Source organism: Strongylocentrotus purpuratus, unplaced genomic scaffold (genome assembly GCF_000002235.5).
Source record: "Strongylocentrotus purpuratus isolate Spur 01 unplaced genomic scaffold, Spur_5.0 spur5_scaffold_20, whole genome shotgun sequence".
Taxonomy (NCBI): Eukaryota; Metazoa; Echinodermata; class Echinoidea; order Camarodonta; family Strongylocentrotidae; genus Strongylocentrotus; species Strongylocentrotus purpuratus.
Genome location: NW_022145606.1, coordinates 51,678,758 through 51,699,909, shown reverse-complemented (window position 1 = coordinate 51,699,909; position 21,152 = coordinate 51,678,758). Strand labels below are relative to the sequence as shown.

The 21,152-nt window shown below is 37.1% G+C and overlaps 1 protein-coding gene across 1 annotated transcript in view; it reads right to left on the bottom strand.

The window, feature by feature from the left end:
- LOC105442401 (MAM and LDL-receptor class A domain-containing protein 1-like) overlaps nt 1–21,152 on the bottom strand; it is a 77,103-nt gene that overhangs the window by 11,315 nt on the left and 44,636 nt on the right. Inside the window, exons 32-50 of the mRNA XM_030994060.1 lie at nt 20,726–20,880; nt 18,547–18,739; nt 17,587–17,724; nt 16,114–16,388; nt 15,199–15,280; nt 14,787–14,960; nt 13,681–13,946; nt 13,166–13,256; nt 12,879–12,973; nt 12,308–12,497; nt 11,548–11,813; nt 10,599–10,689; nt 9,558–9,701; nt 8,741–8,860; nt 6,654–6,875; nt 4,884–5,027; nt 2,829–3,094; nt 1,597–1,681; nt 648–794 (exon numbers count right to left, since the gene is read on the bottom strand). Coding sequence (XP_030849920.1) covers nt 648–794; nt 1,597–1,681; nt 2,829–3,094; nt 4,884–5,027; nt 6,654–6,875; nt 8,741–8,860; nt 9,558–9,701; nt 10,599–10,689; nt 11,548–11,813; nt 12,308–12,497; nt 12,879–12,973; nt 13,166–13,256; nt 13,681–13,946; nt 14,787–14,960; nt 15,199–15,280; nt 16,114–16,388; nt 17,587–17,724; nt 18,547–18,739; nt 20,726–20,880 — 3,144 coding nt within the window. The remainder of the gene's footprint in view (nt 1–647; nt 795–1,596; nt 1,682–2,828; nt 3,095–4,883; nt 5,028–6,653; nt 6,876–8,740; nt 8,861–9,557; nt 9,702–10,598; nt 10,690–11,547; nt 11,814–12,307; nt 12,498–12,878; nt 12,974–13,165; nt 13,257–13,680; nt 13,947–14,786; nt 14,961–15,198; nt 15,281–16,113; nt 16,389–17,586; nt 17,725–18,546; nt 18,740–20,725; nt 20,881–21,152) is intronic.

The window sequence follows — 21,152 nt, the reverse complement described above, 5'->3', positions numbered from 1 at the left end:
TCAATTGGATTTTCACTAAATCTATGAGACATTGTTGAATTAAAACAACGACAATTAAGACATTAGAAAAGTGCGCAAAACTTCATACCGTCATAACGAGTTTTGATATTGTGCCACTTTTTAGATCTTTCCAGCAAGAAACCATTTACTTGGGTATAGTTATTGTTTCATTGTCAATTCACGTGTCGACCTGCATCACTATAATAAACGTTTAATCCTTGGTGGGAATACTAGTTAGGTAGCTGGTCAATCATTAATAGGGACTTTTAGATTTGCACAACGACAACGGGATTGCTACGATCGACGTCCTTTTAATGCACTGCCTTGAATGGACGTCACACGTATCAGTCCACGCAAATATAAAAGTCCCTAATAATGTATTGGTTAGCTTCCCCTGCATTATCCTTCCAAAAGAGGGATAATTTTGCCGGTGAACGCGTCGCATCTCTCCCGGGCATTATCCGGATAATGCCGGAGAAAGTCAGTTTTTATTAGGACAAATTTATCCCTTATCGGCCATTAACCGGATAATGGTTTCGAATAGAAACACGCTGTATGTTTGGAGGCAGGAGGGCTTTCACTCTGAATATGATAATATGAGTTATTGCTCTTCGGGTTCCAAACAGACTGAATATTTAACTTCCTACCGTATTGTGTGTTATACGTCACATCCTCTGAGGGTCCTGTATTGTCTGTGGGCGTGGCCCCAGACCATCGCAACCAATCGAAATCATCGGTTTGGTCGTTACGGTAACCACATATACTTGGGCTTTCAAACTCACAGGTCGATGTTGCTGATGAGGAAAAGATTTCAAGATTCAAGATTCAATATTTCAAGATTTATTCATTCCATTCAATAACAAACATATATGTATATAAAAGATAATACAAGTGCAAAAAATGAAAGAAATACAAGTTATACAAACATCAGAAGGTCACTGATCAGTACATTTAAAGGCAAAGAAATTAAATGGAATTTGGGTCACTGTAAAAGTTCAAATAAATTTGAACTTGTCGAGGCTGTGCCAAAGGTTTGAATTAAAATAAAGAGAAATGAGGATGAAATCATGTTATACAACAGTTATTCAACCATACAAACAGTTAGAGGGATTGTGACGTTTCAATACGATATACAGTAAATATCATCGGCTTTAAAGCCTATCTGCACTAGTTTGGCCAGGCGGGGTTAGACCTTCCTGCGTGGTCACTGACAGGTGGTTATCTAAAAAAAATCAGCTCTCAATTACCGTAAGAAAAAGGGGACCATGGGGACCAACGGGTACCTCTTTGGCATTGTTTGCTATATAAAGGGCGTAAGTAGCTATTAGTAGTACAGTGGGGTTTTAATATAAAGGGAACTTCCGCGATGTTTAGCCAATGACTAAACTATCATTCTAGCGGTGAGGTGACGATACTTCCAAAGTCCAACGAGCCATTATATATTAACCTCGGCATCGAGCCAGGGTGGAATATGACGTCACTCGATTGCCAGTTCATATACCTTCATTTTAATCCTAGGTAAGGTACATTTTATATGAAAACATTTATAATTATCAAGGTGATATTAAACATCAATAAAATATTAATAGTAATTACCTGGACATTGTCCATCGTATATACTAACATCATCCAGGGCTATATCCCCGAAGTAGATCTGACCAACCACTCCTTCGAAAACCACCTGATCAGACAACATGCAAGGATAACAAAGTATGAATGTTTATGAGTTCAATAGAACATTTTTTTTTATCAACGAATGAAAATATTCCCAATTTTGACTAACTAAACAAATATATTTTTGTTTTATATAACATCTAATAGAAATGCACGCTGGATAAAACAAAAATGCACGGCGAATATAACCAAAAATGGATACTCAATGACGTAGTAGTTCAATAGGTTATTTCTTGAATATCACGTGATCAACAATCCTCCAATCAAATGACAAGGATCTAATTAGATGTTATATAATTCTTACTATTACATGCGATATATTGAATAGAGGTGTGCTTGAAGACTTATTTCGGGCTGTGATGTTTAAAGAAAAAAAAAAAAAATATATATATATATATATATCTATTACATCTCTAAACAAATGAGATATCGGAGAGATACTAAATTACACAATAATAGGACAGCAGTTTGGGCGGAAGGAGTGCTTCTTGATTCTTAGCGAGCTCGGGCAGCAAAGAGAGACAACTGGGTGTTACTTAAATTGCGGTATATCTTTAAAATGCCTACTTTATATGACTGAGGAGACAGTAGTACAAACACTTTCCTGAAACTTTTCAAATGTTTTTCGCATCAATAAACTGGACAATCTAATTACCGCTTGACTTTTATGAAGGCATATACTAGTTGGAATTTACATTATAATTACATTGCAAATAATATGATAGGATGATCGCCAACTGTGAAATAGAAAAGTTGATCCTTCAAATTGATTTTAATAGGTGTTCTACTACGCATTGATTTATTCAGCAAAAAAAACAATTATGTTATGTGTGTAAAACTGAAAGGCAATAATGGATGGAAAAAGAAAATATGAAGAGAAGAAGAAGAAAAAAACATGGACGGAGCTGCAATATTCCGTGTTTATGATGTACTTACATACACGTATACAAGAGATTCATGGTACAGTCAAACCTGATTTAGTGACCACCTGTCTACAAAGACCACATTTTTTGTTTTCCCTGAAATTGGTTTTTAATCGAAACATGTACTAAAGTAACCTGTCTACAACTACCACTTGTTTTGTTTCCCTTGGGCGTTCGCTACAGACAGGTTTGACTACAATACATTTATAATACATTCTGAAATAAACTGACCTGATATCTGATTGGTTCATTGAGCTGCACGTTACCTAGCAACCAATCACCAGACCGCTCCCCTACCATGGTCCATACAAGTCTAAGCTGCGGCTGACCATCATTGCGTCGGGTATAGACATTGAGGGCGTCCACTGCCATACCATACATGTGATACCAAAACGTCACACATTGACTCGCTGAGGATTGAACCATGGGCGTGGTCAGACGAGCCTTGTTATTAGCCTGGCGTCCAGAGGTTTCAATGAACACATAATAACCATCCGCTGCATTCAGGTGGAAAATCATGTAAGAAGAAATATAATACACTGTTTCACGATTTAAAGAGTGCGTATGCGCGTACATGGGCGCCATTTTAAATTGCGAGTAACTTTTATTTGATGCAGCATGCACAACTCGTGTCTATGTGATGTGAGCGCGCAGCCCAGGCAGTGACGCAACAAAAAATGCTCGTCTGAAAATATTGATGACGCAATGTTAACTCGCAAAATAAAATTGCGGCTTTAACCGTGAAAGGGTGTATAAATTGTTAATGATATAAGAACTGCAATGTGATTGAAAAATAATGATGTCACATTGTATGTTGATAGCAGGACGGGCATTAGGGCCAATATATTAACACAGATTGAATGCACTTCTGGTAATAACAATAAGCGATATCTACAGCTCCATCTACGGTAAAAATAAGAAAACACTCAGAACTATTTGACGGCAACAAATGAATTCCATGCAAATGAAACTGAATGGTTTATATAATGGGTTCATACAATTCTTAATTAATGGCCTAATGAGTCACCACCATTCGAATGATAAACGTTTGCCAATGTGCATTCCTTAATGAATTATGTTTAAATGTTACGAGACTATTTGAATATTTATGTTATTAATACATCTCTTGTATACAAGCGTTAAAAGGTATTATTTAGGAAGCTAAACGAGAAGGAAATGATTTTGTGTTGCACAAAGCAGCTCTTCTGTTAATTGGTGCCAACATGTTTTGTGCCAATCAACACTCAGCACAATCGACACTCATGAGAAACGAGCGACTGTGCCTATTGTTACATGTGTTAAGTAAAAAGTTAAAGTCAATTCTAATAATAATATTGGGATCTTGTATATCGCTCATATCTGTCAGAATTAAAACTCCTGCCGCTCCAGATTATTATTACCCTGGCTTGAGCATGGCTGCTATTGCGGCGCTCTAGCATTTCAAGGAAATAAATTCTGCCGGGTACCTATCGGTAATGTCGCCTGGGTTGTGTGTGGCGAATGTAAATCAATATTTCGCCAAAGGACATGAGTGCAGCAGCGGCATTCGAACCACGGATCTTGTGATAATAATAATATTTAGCTTTTATATAGCGCTTAATACAAACATCTCTAAGCGCTTTACAAAAATACTATTACCCCGGTCATTGGATTCAGTGTTTGCCCACATAAACTATGTGCACTATCTCCACTCCCTGGGGAGCATTCCACAGTGATCCACAGTCCGGTGACGTATCAACCCAACCACGTCACAATAAGGGAGTTTACAGATACAATCTGCGCATGGGCAGATAAAGGTCATTTGTACCAAAATGGTAAAACCCGCAGAGATGAATACTCGATATGCGCTCATGAAAGTTATGTAACATTATTCATTTAGGTGACACGACATTTGCTCCTGCGACAATTGCTCCGGGCTTTATTTCGTCTAAGATGTAGGGTTAGGGTTAGGGTTTCAATAGGGTTTTATGTTAGGTTTAGGGTTAGGTTTAGGGTAGGGTATAGTGTTGAATCCAGGGTTGAAGTTAGCCATTCGATTAGTGTATGAAATTTACAGCGGAGCAATTGTCGCCAGAGCAAATGTCATGGAATCTTCATTTATGCACCAACGGTACTTTCTATGATACGCAGGTGGAAGTATTCTTTTCAAAAGGTCAAACAAAAGGTATTCACGAGGCACATCTAGGACTTTGGCAGTTATCATTCTAAGATGCTCAAAGTGGAACTTCTCCATGTGTAAAAGATCTGTGGATATTTTGGGTCATTTGTACCATCTGCTATTCTCACCTGTCTCTGTAGTATGGTCAACCGAAGGACCAGTCTCCTGTGTGGGTGTGGCTCCACTCCATCTAGTCCAATCAAATTCATCATCAGTCTCTTGAGTGTACCCACACATACCAGCCTCAAAGTCACAAGCGATGGCACCAGTATCTGCACCGTCAATGACAAGTCAGATTAGGAAGAATCTTACGTTCAGTATAATTACAATAAACTTAAAAACCACTACTACTACTACGACTACTACTACTACTACTACTTCTATTACTACTACTACTACTACAACTACTATTACTACTACTACTACTACTACTACTACTACTACTACTACTACTACTATACTACTACTATTACTTGTATTACTACTAATACTACTAATATTACTACTACTATTACTTGTATTACTACTACTACTACTACTACAAATATTACTATTATTACTACTACTACTACTACTACTACTACTTCTACTATTACTACTACTATTACTTGTATTACTACTACTACTACTAATATTACTATTAATACTACTACTACTACTACTACTATTATTATTATTATTACTACTACTACTTTTACTTCTACTACTATTATTACTTCTACTACTACTTTGTGCTACTAATATTATCATTATTATTACTACTACTACTACTACTACTACTACTACTCCTACTACTACTACTACTACTACTCCTACTACTACTACTACTGCTACTACTACTAGCCTACTACTACTTCTACTACTACTCCTACTACTACTCCTCCTACTACTTCTATTACTACTACTACTACCACTACTACTACTACTACTACTACTACTTCTATCACTACTACTACTACTACTACTACTACTACTACTCATACTACTACTACTACTACTTTTACTACTACTTAAACTAATATTACTTATACAGTCTACTTCTGCTCCTTCCTCTTGTTGTTGTTTTTTCTTCTTCTTAGGAAGTATCTTTCTTTCAGTATAAATTGTAATTACTACTACTATTACTACTTCTACTACTCTCTCTTCTCCCTCTTCTTTTTCTTCGTTATATTTGTCTTCTCCTTCTTGTTCTTCTTATTTATGATGAGTAACAGAAATCAGCGAGCCAATTTATTTGTCAGCTCAAAAAGGAGATCGACATTCCCAATTGCAGAATTGTTTTAATGATTAACCAAATTATCTTGTTGAGGCTGAATATTAGCAAAAGACAAATAAAAATAAAAATAAACATTATGCTGTTGACTGGCAGCTAATTCCAACCCAAGAATCTTGTCCGTTAAAAAAAGACTATGGTACTGACCTCGAATTAGATGCTCGCATACCGTATTGCTATTTTAAGGTAAAGTGGATAGTTTTGTTTATAGACGCAAAATCTTAACCAGAAAAAATTGCTTACAATCACATTCTCTGAAAAGCGCAACTCATATCTGCAGATTTAATGACACCATTGCGTAACGACGTTTTGTCGAGACGACGTCTTCCATATTCTAATTTTACTCTCATATCTAACTCCGTTTTCTCTCTAAAAAAATGTCTTTGGATAATTACCCTGGCTGCACCCTGTCCTGGTTATCATTCGAAGCATTCAAGAAAATTACATAGACTGTATACAGATATGTAAACGTGGATAAATGTCCAGCAAAATACACATAACATAATACGCATTTTCTTCTAGTTGAGTACCGGCCTCTTTATAAATAGAGTATATTTGTACTTTGTGCTGTGCTTTTGTTCCATTTGCGGCGTTTGGCTGCAAACCATGTCGATTATAAGCTCACCATTGCACAGCCCTGTCTGTGTTATAAAGGTATCATCTAAGGCCACATCTCCCGCAAAACTGCCTCCGAATGTTGCCTCCATGATGATATTGAAGGAGTTCTGGCTGGACAGAGAGATCTGACCCTCCAACCAACGATCTCCATGGTCAGCGCTCTCTGACCATTCTAACGCCATCTCTTGGTTGACTTGGTCTCTAGTGTAGACGTTGAGGGAACCCGTACCTAAATTGATGATATTAATCAGTTCAGGGGGGTGTTTCACAAAGATCCTTAGTTGAACTTATCTCTAAGTTGGACTTAAAAATTATGGAAAGCCGATAGCGTCTTTGAAAATGTTTTGTAAAAATTATTTTTAAAGGCATAAAATGTTGATTCAATTCATTCATATTTTCTAGTATCTTGGGAGAATTCATGTTCTTGATGTGGAATTAATGAAAAGTCTAAAATACTTGAATTTTGCTTTTGAATGTATTTCATTATAAGGCTACAAATGGCTATCCATAATATTTAAGTCCAACTTAGAGTAAAGTTCGACTTAGAATCTTTGTGAAACATCCTTCCCCCCTCCCAGTTTTCAGTTTCAGTTTAAGTTATTTCTCGTCAAGAGATCAACAGATAAAAATACATATATAAACAGACAAATGTATGACAATACGTGAGATGAAATATAAAAGTGAGGAAGGCAGTGGCCAAAAAGGAAACAAACCTTGTAAGAGGCCAACCCTTTAAGTAACTAGATATACAATATAACATAAAAACACATACAAAAAGGAACATAAAATAAGATAAGTAACTAACCTAATAAACAAACTAACACAAGGGCCTAATACTGAATCTAATATTTAGATAATCAAAATGCTTTGTATTTCCTTCTAAAAACAGATACTGATAGAGAGAATCCATATCAAACACAGCACAAAGTACCAAGCCCTTCGGCAACATTGAGGGTACTCTCTGCCTTCGGGAACATTGAGGGATAAACCATCCATCCTCGAGGGAACTTCTTTGACACAATTAATCTTCCCCCGGCTCAGGGTGAGTAATGTTCTCTGACCTCATGTATGTTGATCTCACTCTTATTTTTATTATTATATATGCATGATTTATTGAATAAAGAGCTGATGTATAAGTTGTGTGTTTATTATAAGTTTTGGTGAATATTTTTTTAGTCAGACTATGGTGCGCTTAGAGACACCAATATTAAGCGCCTAATAAATATTGTGTACCATTATTATTATCTCTAAATAATGTTCCATATGATTTCGAATCGTTGCTGATTGTCGTTGAACCTGCATGAATTCCCCAGGTCCTACGTGAGAGATTTTTTTTTTTTTTTTTTTTTTTTGGGGGGGGGGGGTGTTTCACAAAACTTGTCATCAGTGACAAATCACAGTTATTGTTATAAGCTACTGAAATGCTTGTTTCTGATTGGTTATCAGCAGATTTGTCACTGATATTTGGCATTTGTTATTGAAAAAAGGCTTTGTGAAACGGGAACCTGGTGAGAGCACTGGTTAACAACCTTGAATCTCATCAGGTTCGACCCTTCCTCTGAGCTATCATCCTTGAACAAGGTGTTCTACAAACATTCCACCGGCTGCCTAAAAGATGGCCTTAAGATATGTGTATGTGGCAGTATCGACCTTCTTGCGATCGAGCAGCTGACAATTTGTTCTTAATCCCGCCCTCATCATGATGGGGGTAATAATTATCATTGTGCCCTCAGACTGATGAGTGTGTGTGTGTGTGTGTGTGTGTGTATTTGGGGTTTTACAGACGTGTATCAATCAGATATAATTAGTTACGTATGGGGACCGACCTTTAAACGTCACCATCCGAAAGACGTGACTCAGTTTCGAACCTGTGTCCTCATTAAAGGCGCACGCCATAACGCCTAGTTTAACAATTGTAATAACATCATTATTAGTATTATCATTGTTATTGTGGTAAGGGTTAGTGAATTATGCCGGTGTAATAATAAGCACAGCTCCCTCAGACTGATGAGACAACACTGGATATATATATGTAAGTACATATTATACGCAACTCCTGCAATGCCAACTTCAGTTCCTATTATGACGTCATACCTTTGCCAAACATGTGGTACCAATACTTGAAGCAAGTATCTGCTGAAGGGAGTGTCTCACTCTCAAGCCAGGCAGTGTCACCTTGTCTGAAATCGGTAGCATCAATATAAACGTAGTGTCCTGCATAAATAAACAAGAAAACAAGCAAAAATCTCAGTTACTATGGAAACCAAACATAATAATGCTTTGAATTAGGCCAACTTACATATGATCAGATTCTTTTCATAAAAACATGTCAGCATTTAGTCCGGGTTTTTAGTCTCTCTTGAAAATAACTCATTCTCAAAATATCATTGACAAAATGGCCGTCATCAGTTTAAATCTCATCCAACTTTCTGTCCATACCATTTATTGCCCTATTGTCGCCCTTGATATAAATATTTTAATCCAGGGGTTGAAGGTACGAGTCCCCACCTTGCACTTACGCAATACAGTAGTACACGTTTGCCACTCTCTACCCAGGTGTATATACTAAGAGCATTAATATAAATGGCCGCACGGCTGTATTATGACCAGCGATGTAATGTTGAGCGCAAGGCGCTTCACAGAGTGACGCACATGAACGCTTTCCCTTACCCCAATGACAATGCTAAGAATAACAATAATTATATAAATAAAATAATAATAGTAAAAACAATAATAACAATATCTGTAAAGCGCGTAGAGAGGGTATTAAGTGCTATACACATTCCGTATCATTATATTTCATTATTATTATTAACATTTTGCATTGTCAGAAATAAATAAATGTGAATGTCAGTCAATTAAAAAAAATACGGCCAACATCAATTAAAATGTCGCCCTCCTTAGTTAATACCTTGATTAGTGCCTGTAGTATGATCTTTGCTTGGTCCTGTGTCGTCACTTCCTGTAGATCCACGATTCAGCTCCCAATCTCTCTCATCTCCTTTCTTCGTATTGGACCAGTAACAGTAGTCATTGTCCTCAAAATCGCAAAAACCTATTCATAGAATAAAACATAATGAACTATGTATCGTATCTGTACAACTAAACCTTGTATTTCTTTACCCCCTGCTTAAGTAAATCCATTGTAGTGGGCCATATATGCTATATAAAATGAAACATAATGGACTATGTATCGTATCTGTACAACTATACATTTTTGGTTTAAACACACGCTTAGGAAATCCATTGTAGTAGGCCATTATATGCTACAATTATTGTGATTTATCTTCGTATGCGATCTATTTGTACAAATGTCTATGTTGTTAAAGTGACTCGGTATTACATTGTTGAAAAAATGGTGCGTGAAAAGTACTTTTTTACCGGACATTTTGTGAACACGCATGCGGTCATTCCGACCCCGGAGTGGGGGGGGGGGGGGGGGGGGCAAGTAATACAAAAAAATGAAAATAATTTTCTGTAAATGATAACTGATCAAGTGGTTTGCTATGAATAATCCATACACGTTATACCTGCGAAGAAACTCAACCATGGCAAAGTACTGTTTGTTATATAAGTCGACCACAGCGAGTACAGACTTAAAGATGGTTTGTCCCCTTTGCAGACCTAAAAACATGAAGCTCCATGAAGTCAGTGGTATGTTGAAGAGGTATTTTATAAGGAATCTCCCACTAAACAATGTAAAAAATGGAAGCTGGCTTTCAACGAATATATTTTGGATGTTTTATTTCAGATTTTTTTTTTGTAGACTCGAAAAATTATTCAAACGTAATTCAAATTAATTTGTCTGTTACGTATGTTGATTTGGAAAAAACCTTCCTCTTCCTCAGCACACACGAAATCTCAAAGATATTTCTTTAACACTCGCCAAGTTTCATGGAGTTTGCACAAATCTGCAGAGAGATTAGGCTACTGCCTTTAAAAGGTTACGTACCCGGATGCGGACAAGGCTCGCTATCAATTATGACGTCATCAACGGCCAGCCATTGGTCGGTGCTGTCACTCAATTGGGCTTCTAAAACAACCTGTTGCAAAATAAAAAGAGGCAAACTTCTTCTTGTTCAGAATTTACAGTTGGTCTATGGTTTATATGCATGTCCAAGACCGATTTGCAGTTGTTCCTAATTCTAACGGATCAATACTATTTTTAAGAGATCTGCACTGACTACCAGTAAGCCAAAGCATATTATTTAAGATTATGTTGATTGTCAATAAAGCACTTATCAGTCAAGCCCTTATTTATATTGTAGAACTGTTGAAACTCAAGTCTCACAAACATGCTCATAACCTGCGCAGCTTCCAAGATACCCTATCATTGCACACTCCATCACAACAAAACAAAACAATAACATTGGAAGATAGAGCATTTACATGCGCAGGTCTAGAACAGTGAAATAACTTTTTATTATAAATTATGAAAACACCATTGTTAAGTACTTTTAAATCACAACTAAACTCACATCTTTTCATTTACCAGGACATCTTATAGCGCAGTAGAATATATTTGCATGTTGTCTGCCCCTAACAAATGTATATTATGATCATTATATTCTATGATGATAATACATTTTATTACACTTTTTATTATGAAAAAAAAATGAAATGAAAACGGTTGTAAAAAGTGTTCTGAGTTCTCTCTCTCTCTCTCTCTCTCTCTCTCTCACTCTCTCTCTCCCCTTGGTCACTTTACATGTATGTAGATGCATCAATATTATGTTCATTTCGGTAGGTTAAACAGATAATACAAAAAACAAGAACTATTATGATAACATTAAGAATGATAACAATTATTATAATAATGATAATCATAATAAGGATTTAAAAAAGTAATAACAATCATCATCATAATCATGATAATAATAATAAAAATACAATGTATTTACCTCAAAAGCAGAGGTGGCCTTGACATTGGTCTTCGCCTGCATCCAGAAGTTAGTCTGAACACCAGACCCTGACATCCAGTATGGCCCAACAAGCTTGCCTTCGATCAGCTCCCATACCCGTATGCTACCCACTGACCTATCTGCACTGGCTACATGATACCAGAACGTCATACAGTCGCCTACAGGTGTGGCATCGAAGGGTCCGCTGTAGAGAAGGGCTCTGTCTCCTGCCGTACCAAGAGACTGGTCCGCATAGATGAAATGACCTGATACAACAAAATATTACAGTGTGCTCCTGTTATAATGAGACTCCCCAAAACCTCAGCTCAAAATTCGTTATTATTAAACTTTCTCGAATGGCCAGTAATTGTTAGTTTGTAGACAGACTTTTTTTTACTTTTAATGAGGGAAATGTTGTCCAATCCATCTGCTTTTTTCGAGGGGATGGGCCTAAAAACACACACATAGTTTAATTAAATAATGGGCAACTGATCTCAAGATTAAAATAATTGTACACAGCTTTCAATTACAAATAGCATTAACATGTTAACTTTTTCTTTTTCTGGACCCTGGCTGGAATTTTTGTTTAAAGTATGTTAGATCCGGGCCCTATTTCATAAAACTTGTTATCAATAACGAATGATAAATTTCTATGACAAATCTGCTCTTAGCCAATCAAATGTCACCGTTTCAGTAGCTTATAACAGTTGCTCTAACTTGTTATTGATAATAAGTTTGATGATTCAGGGCACTGACTGACCTGTGTCTGAGCCTGTAGTATGATCAATGAAAGGATCGTTTCCATGAGGTACGTCACTTCCGGCATCTCTAGACCAATCAAAATCATCCGTAGAGGGCTCCTGCCGCCATCCACACAATCCAAGCTCAAAATCACATGTTCCTAGAAAATATACAAAAGAAAAGACAGAGATAGAATCATAGACAACCATCTGTTTTCATTTTAATTGGAATATACCAAACCTGCTTAGATGATCAGCTGCATAACCATACCTATGAAGACCATATCATTTGTTTCCCTTTAACAGTAATTCAATAGCATCATAATACATAATCATGTGCTTGTCAATATTGCTTTTTGTCTTCCTGCAGGTTTCTTTATGCAGGTAATTAAAGTTCTATAAATGGACTTCAGACATTTTAATCTTTTTTTCACTACTTCGTTATTATACATTGTTAGTAGTCGTAGTAGTAGTAATAGTAGTCGTAGAAGTAGAAGTAGTAGTAGTAGTAGTAGTAGCAGTAGTAGTAGTATTAGTGTTAGTGGTAGTAGTAGTAGTAGTAGTAGTAGTGGTGGTAGTAGTAATAGTAGTAGTAGTAGTAGTAGTAGTAGTAGTGGTAGTGGTAGTAGTAGTAGTAGTAGTAGTAGTAGTAGTCGTCGTCGTCGTCGTAGTAGTAGTAGCAGATTACTTTGGATAACATGGTATCTAATGTTAATTACAAGGCTAATCTTAACTGATAACACGTCTACTTGTTTTATTTTTGCTTTATATTCCAGGATTCTGGACAGGTAAAGTACATCATCGTTTCAAACTCCGAGCTATTCTATAATAATTAGCAATCAATCAAATGTCATGGTAATTACAATCGTGATACTAACTTGTAGGTGGACAGAACCCATCACTAACAGTAATGCCATCAACAGCTAAATCACCGGCACTAGTCGATCCTCGAACGCCTTCAAACACTAACTGCAATCATAAATAGATGATCAAACATAATACTTTCAGTCGTAGAAAAGAGCAATATTAAACTTCCTAGAATAAGCCTCTTTCCTGCTTTTAATCATCGATTTCATCATCAAACCACTTGTGTATAGCAATTTTATTTGAATGGTTCATTAATACATCAAAATATTATTCTTCATATTTCACCAGACTAACAATAAATGATTTGGGAATAAATGAAATAGAATTGCGCTTTGTTGCTCAATTTAGGAAATATATCACAATAATTATTTCCTCCTTTTCTACGATTAACATTCCCTGATATAAGCTATAAACAAATCCATCTCATTTTATTATGTCTAGCACTGCGAACTAAAAAAAATCAATTAATTTTGTAATCGGAATATCCATTAAACAAATAATACTAATAAAGGGGTGAATTACTTACATGAAACTCGACATCGTTCGGTATAACATTCACAAAGGCCTCGTTCCACATATCGCCCATGTCACTCCCCCCTTTGGTGAAAATGGTCTCGCCCGTGCCGCCTGCGCCCACCGATCTTACATTCAGTGTCCCCATGCCATTACCATACATATGGAAATAAAACTGAAGACACAGCACCGATTCACCCGTAGTGTCACGTGCCGGTGATAGGAGCCTTGTGACGTCACCTTCAGTTTGCTGTGAAGCATCGACATAGATGTAATACCCTAAAGGAGAATGTTAGGGTTAAAGTGAGAATTTGAAATCATTTAATTTATTGAGAAGATGTGTCGTAGTGGAGTGATTTAAACAGCCAATACAATAGCCTAATAATCAAATTCCGCTTATATAGCGCCTGATACAATGTCTCTAAGCGCTTTACAGATATACCATTACCCCGGACATTAGATTCAGTGCTTGCCCGCACACACTGTGTGCAAAATCTCCACTCCCTAGGGAGCATCCACGCCAGGTGTTACTTAACGCACACAAAACTGTTTGACCAATAACGACGGTCGCATCCTACCGGGTACCCATTTAACACCTGAGAGGAGAGTAGCAAGTGAAGTTTAATATCTTGCTAAAGGATATTAGTGCAGTGTCGGGATTCGAACCCTCGACCCTCGCATCTAGCATCTAGCCTAGCTAGTCATTGATCCGAACACTCCATACCAAGTAGGTATCGGTATGAGTTGAATACTAGCTTTTTGCACTGAACCCGACAGCCTAGCTATGTGATCCTAATCATGATTGGTTGAAAGCGTACACGTGACCAGGTATTTGTTTTACCTAACGCATAATTTGAATATTGACCGGTCATTATCAAAATCATTTCATAAAACACAATTTTATAAAACAAATAAAACATAATCTTATAAAACAAATAATACGCCTCATTTTGTTTAGGCATTCGTAAAATAACCCACACTCGCTACCTTCAAAACACCCTCGGCTACCGCTTCGGGTGTGTTAGACTGTTCCAAAGGTACCTCGTGTGGGAAATTCTTAGTAATGCCCTCACTGTTGTGTATTATTTGTATATTATTTTGGAGGAGGGGTATATTAACCTGTTCCTGATTGGTCCCTCTCTGGTCCTGTCTGAGATGTGTCTGTATCTTCACTGTTTAAGATCCAGTTAAAATCATCTTCACGGTCTTGAGTCCAGCTGCATAGATTGTTATCATCGAAGTCACATGACATGGGTTGTATGCCTGTCGATGGGTCTGCTTCAGGAGGTTGTACTAAGAACAAGAAAACAAAATATATGACGAATAGAAGAATAGAATATTATTAATATTGTTATCATTATTATTAATATTATTGTTTGTGTTATTATTCATTATTATTAATATGTTTTATTATTAGTAGTATTATTATTATTATTATTATTATTATTATTATTGTTATCATTAGTGTTTTTATTATAATAATTGTTGTTATCATTATTAATTTAGACCTACTCGGTGTGGAAATACTCACTGTCACACATGCCTCCATCAATAGAGATATCATCTAAAGCCATATCTGATTTGCTAGACCCAACAACACCAACAAAATAAATCTGAAATACCAAACAAAGCCAAAGGCAAAGATTAGGATAATATGAGATGAAGATACACCAGAACGTTCAAAACATAGATGACAATACTCTTACAATACGTCTCTTATTTCGAAAGATCTTTTCATATATTAAATATATGAGTGTGGAATAGATTTAGGCAACTGTTACCTGTTTAGCAAATTGTATTGATTTATATAAAGATGTAAACTGATTTATTTAGAATATTCATTCACTGTGTGATATGTCTTAATACGAATTTAAGATAATTTTACTATAGTTTATTTATGTTTGTATAATTATTTATGTGATTATACGCTAGGTACACAATTCTGCAATTTAGTCATCTGGCTGCAATTTTTTTCTTCAATCAAACCATTACCATAAAGGCAAACAAACGGAGCAAACATCTCTCAAACTTTGACTACTTTTAAATTCATGAATTGTTATCACTATCAAATTACCTATTATTATCGTTATTTGTATGAGGGTGATAATTGATGGTGATGGCGATTATGGTTTTAGTAGGTATTACTCACTGGCGTACTAATAGGGGAGGGGTATCGGGAAGGGGGAAAGGGGCAGTCCCCCCCCCCCCCCCACCCCCAATACAATTAAAACGTGGTATATTTCTAGTTCGATATACCAGTGATTTACAAAATATATTGCTGAAATGACATGATTGTCCAGGTATGTACATGAGGTTTTATCCTCTTCTATTCCACTACGAAAATAAAATTATTGTAATAACTGAAAACCCTTCTATCTATCTATATATTTATGTACGTACGCCATCCTAAATATCACCATCATGGGTATCGATTAAACTGACTTACTTGACTTGCAAAATCAAAGTCGACAGCGACCTGTCCATGAAGCCAGGTATACTGATCCTCCGATTGGCTACCGACCAGTCGCCACATATCCCGACCGGTTGGAACCAGTATGGAGGAGTTAGACGTGTACACCAGGAGTTCACCCATACCACTGCCTAGCATATGGAACCAGAATCGAAGGCATTGTATACCAGTCACATCCGGGATACCGAGGTAGAGAAGGGCCTCGTCGCCTGGTCCCTGGGGTGAGCTGGACTCCGTGTAGACGTAGAAACCTGGAGGTGTTTCACAAAACATGTCATCAGTGACGAATGACAGTCATTGTTATAAGCTACTATAATCCTTGCTTCTGATTGGTTATCAGCAGATTTGTCACTGGTTTTTGTCATTTGTCATTAAAACAAGGATTTGTAAAACGTGTCCCTGGTCAGAAACATCATGTTAGTCACGATTCATGAATGTTAGTTTAAAAATGAAGTCATTTTACTTTTATATTTTCTGTACAGCTATATCGTTTTTTTTAATTAAATCGAGCATAAATGTATTACCTATGAATATAAATTGAGGAAAGTACCTTTTAAGTCATCAAAGTTAACATTTCTGTGTAACATTTGTCGTTATACCAATTCTTAATGTGCCTCGAACCAGTTTTTAAGGCTTTGAAACATTCAGTGAATTCCTTCATAGCAAACAAATTGTGGAAAATGAGTATAATGTCTCGGCGATCGATTTGCATTGCATTTGATCCCGCGACTTAACCGACGAACATAATTGCCTGTATAAAACAATTAACCAGGTGACTTCTGATTTCTCACATTCCCTATACGCTAAATACAGAATACCACCCTATAACAGTAGCCGATGGGTTAACGATATGCTTGAGTTCTGGTAAAGACATACAATAAATTCTCACATAATCCAAACAAGGAATGTTCAAGATTACAAATAAATGTTATGTGCAAAGAGATTTTAGTAGAAAATGTATAGGGAGTGAATAAAGAGCATAGAAAGATAAGGAATCTAGGTAAATAGGCCCGACACCATGTGCCCCTATGTGCAAATGACAGTTGTGGTTTTTTATTGAAGATGATTTCCAGCAAAGTTTATTGTGATGTATTTGTTATTTTACTGGTTCAAACAATCAATCTACTGCAGGATAACAATCCAGACATTGTAGCCATGATCTCTTGACATATAACTCCCATACCAGAACTCAATATTAGCGTTAAAGCCCGTCTGTACTAGTTTGGCCAGGAGGGATTAGACCTCCTAGAGAGGATCATGGGGGACCAACAGGCACCGATTAGGCATTGTTTGCTAAATAGAGGAAGCAAGTAGCTATAATTAGTGCAGTGGGACTTTAAGCTATCGACTAGTGAAACTCTTATTCTGGGGGGCTCCCAAAAGTTCTTGAGGGGCTTTAAAATTAGGTAATGGGTTGAAAGTATGTGACTCTATATGTTCTTTACTTACCTTCAACAGTATTTTTGGTATGATCCACATTGGGACCGGTTCCAGAGTCTGAAGTAGATCCCTGTTTCCTTTGCCAGTCAAAGTCGTCTCCTGGGATATTCTGCCAAGCGCACATCCCATCTTCAAAATCACACGTCCCTGTTTAACAAATAAATAGCAACTTGTTAAGAAAAAATTCAACTCAAAGGCAAGTTAATACCCTATTGTACGTCCCTCAGACAATGATAGATATCATATAGGATAATGTTATACGACATTTTTATTTTCTCTCGTTTCAATATGTGACGCATAATCAATTAAGGCTATTGAATTGCGGCAGGTGGATTTTTCGAGAGTAGTTTTGTTGGAAATTAAGGGACCGATTATAGGCCGAAACATATAGATATAGATGTGATTCCATATTCATAATATATCATTTCCATTCATAAATATAAGTGTGTATTGTGTAAAGAAAATGCGTGCATAATATGAATGAACCTTACTGCACATTCCCTACTTAAGTTCTTGGAGAACGCTGCTTCTATATAATGTGTTTTGGTACGTTCTCTTATTTCTCCTGTCGATAACTCTCTTGTCAATGTGTGTCCATTTCTCCAACTTTGTGGAATGCATCCGACTGTCACTGATTCAACATAAACCAAGCACCATGTTACAGTGTATTAGTTTAAATCTTAGCTGGCAGATTTAATGGGAGGGCACAACCAGCCAGTGCGCCCCTTCTTGTAATTTCAATGTAAGACTCTTAGAGTAGGCAAAATACTTCAATATTCGTTTGTTTGTCAGTTTTATCTGCTAAATTTGCTTTTCAGAGGATTTCTCATCTTCAATGTCCAATACGATATCAGACATGCACGTAACTAGCAATGATAACAAATAAGACTTATACAATAAATGGTGGGAGGATTTCTAGAACAATTTTGAGAATGGTTAAAAGCAGTTAAAGGGGCGTATACAAACTACCTCTTGGATCGCAGGAGCCCTTCTTGAAGTCAATGTCATCGATGGCAATATCACCGGCTGACCCTTGACCTACGACCCCCTCAAAGGTCAAAGTATAGGTCACGAAGCTAGTGACGTTGAACACTCCGTAGAACCAGGCATCACCTAGGTTGCTTCCACCGAGTGACCAGATAGGGGTGTCATCTCCATCGACCTGGGAGGGACAAAATGTGGTTGAAAATGTTTACTCATGATATAACTGATCAGCTGTATATACCTGCATAATTATACGTATAAACAGGTGATTAAAAAACACCTGTTTCGGGAAACTGCCTATTCAAAATGCACCCCTACATACACAAACATACACCTCCTCTACAGCTCATAGTCTCAATGAACCCCGGTATGATGAAAAATCTTGGAGACTTACAGATTTATAACTTTATTGTTATACCAAAACGATGAGGGATCACGTGACCTTTTCCATCTCAGCCTCAGCATCGATGAGGCTTTATCCATCACAAAGCTAGCCTATAATCTAGGCGGAGTGCCGAGCTTTTTTCTTTGCTGCTAGACTAACCTTAAGCAGAACGTCTGATACGGCGAGACTACGAACCGTCTATAATCACTGGTCTAGCTTTAGTCGTTGTTTTTTTTATTATCGACCATGAATCCGTGGCAGTTTTTCGTACGAAAAAACCTCATGAATACGAAATGAACTCAACCAATCAGAAACACGTATGGAGAAGAGTCTATGCATATGCATATTATAAATCACGTGACATTACGTCATTTTCTTCATCCAAGATGGCGGGTAGTTCATGCGACGACGATCTTCTGCGAGAAAGTTTATCATATGCGGCCAACAAACTAGGCATTCCTAATAGAAAATTCAGAGAACTGCAGGAAGCTATTCGTAGCGTTATTGAAGCCGGCAGGGATATTTTTGTTGCATTACCTACTGGTTTTGGAAAGAGTGCAATATACCAAGCAATCCCCTTTTGTGCTGTGATTTTCTACGCGACCGCGCAATCTTTTTTCGTTGCGGTTTCTTACATCTGATTGGTCGAACGTAACATAGGTGTACCTTATTTGGTAGGGCTGTTGAATGATTCATAGATCCGCCATTTTGAATATATATGAATATTGATTAGCTAGACCAGTGATTATAGGCGGTGAGCCGCTTCGCGACTCACGGTTCGTAGTCTCGCCGTATCAGACGTTCTGCTTAGGGTTAGTCTAGCAGCAAAGAAAAAAGCTCGGCACTCCGCCTAGATTATAGGCTATCACAAAGCATGTCTCCTGGCCTTAACCATGTAACCCTATAACTCTGATATCATTAGAAACTTAACTATTAAAGTAAAGGCAAAACCGAACTTATTACCCTGACATTAGTATAAACTGAACTAAGGAAAGGGAAAAACTAACTTGTTTATGATACTGGGAAGTTCCATTAGGTAGGCCTACTTACAAAGACATCGAGCCGAACAATATACTTACTTATACAACTTCCAGGAATGTTCTGTAATGTGATTGGTTCAAATCGGGTCACGTGACATTCAGTGGACTGTATTGTAGCATGCAAATGTACTATACCTGCACTCGTCGGAGTGCAGGTAAAGCGCTTTTGGTATAGCACATTTCCTGCAGTAAGTCGCATGCAATGACAGGGCGTGTCAAAAATTCAAAGTGTACGCGCAATGATGCTCGGATAACCAATCAAACTCAGGAATGCCGTGCGCGTACTAAGCGCTAAACGTAAAGTCCTAAGTTTTGCGGTATATCTAGGTATGGTAGCGAGTCCAGCATGACAATACAATTTGTTATTACTGTTGGTGTTGCATCTCAGATTTTAAATGACTGAAATTGGATAGACTTTGCATCACTTTCTAGTCAACGGTAAAGACCGAAGCGTGAGCGTAAAGGTAAGAATGAAATGAAATTATTTATTTATTGGATTTTGAGGGGCAGCTCAGTAAAAACGGGAAGTTAAAACAAGCATTGCACGTTTGCTTGTGCATTTGTGGGCCGAAGTAATGCACTCTGTGCTCGACTTGCCACCTGGATACCGCACTTGGTCCTGCGGACCTCGAAGCGGTATATCAAGGGGCTCTTCTCGCACATCGCGCATTATTTAGCCCTGAATGCACTTGCTATCGTGCGTTATCTGTAGGCCCTAAAGGCCGACCAATATACTTACAAAGACATTGAGCTGACCAATATCATCTCCGAACATATGATAGTAGAAGCTCCAGCACAGATCTGTTTTAGCATCAGAGGGGTCTAGATCTGGTGTTCTCATTCTGGTTACGTCTCCTGTAGACTGTTCGCTGGCATCGATGTACAAATAGTGACCTATTACAAAGATATATTACAACAAATATATATATATACAACAATCACGAAGATATATTACAAATATATATTAGAACAAATATATATACAACAATCACGAAGATATATTACAAATATATATTAGAACAAATATATATACAATAAACACATATCTAAGGTTTAAGAATCATATTCGGTCTCTATTACAAAGATGTATGATATATAGCTATCATAAATATTTCTATATTTTACCATGTATATTCGGTTTTATATTATAAATAGTACCCATATTT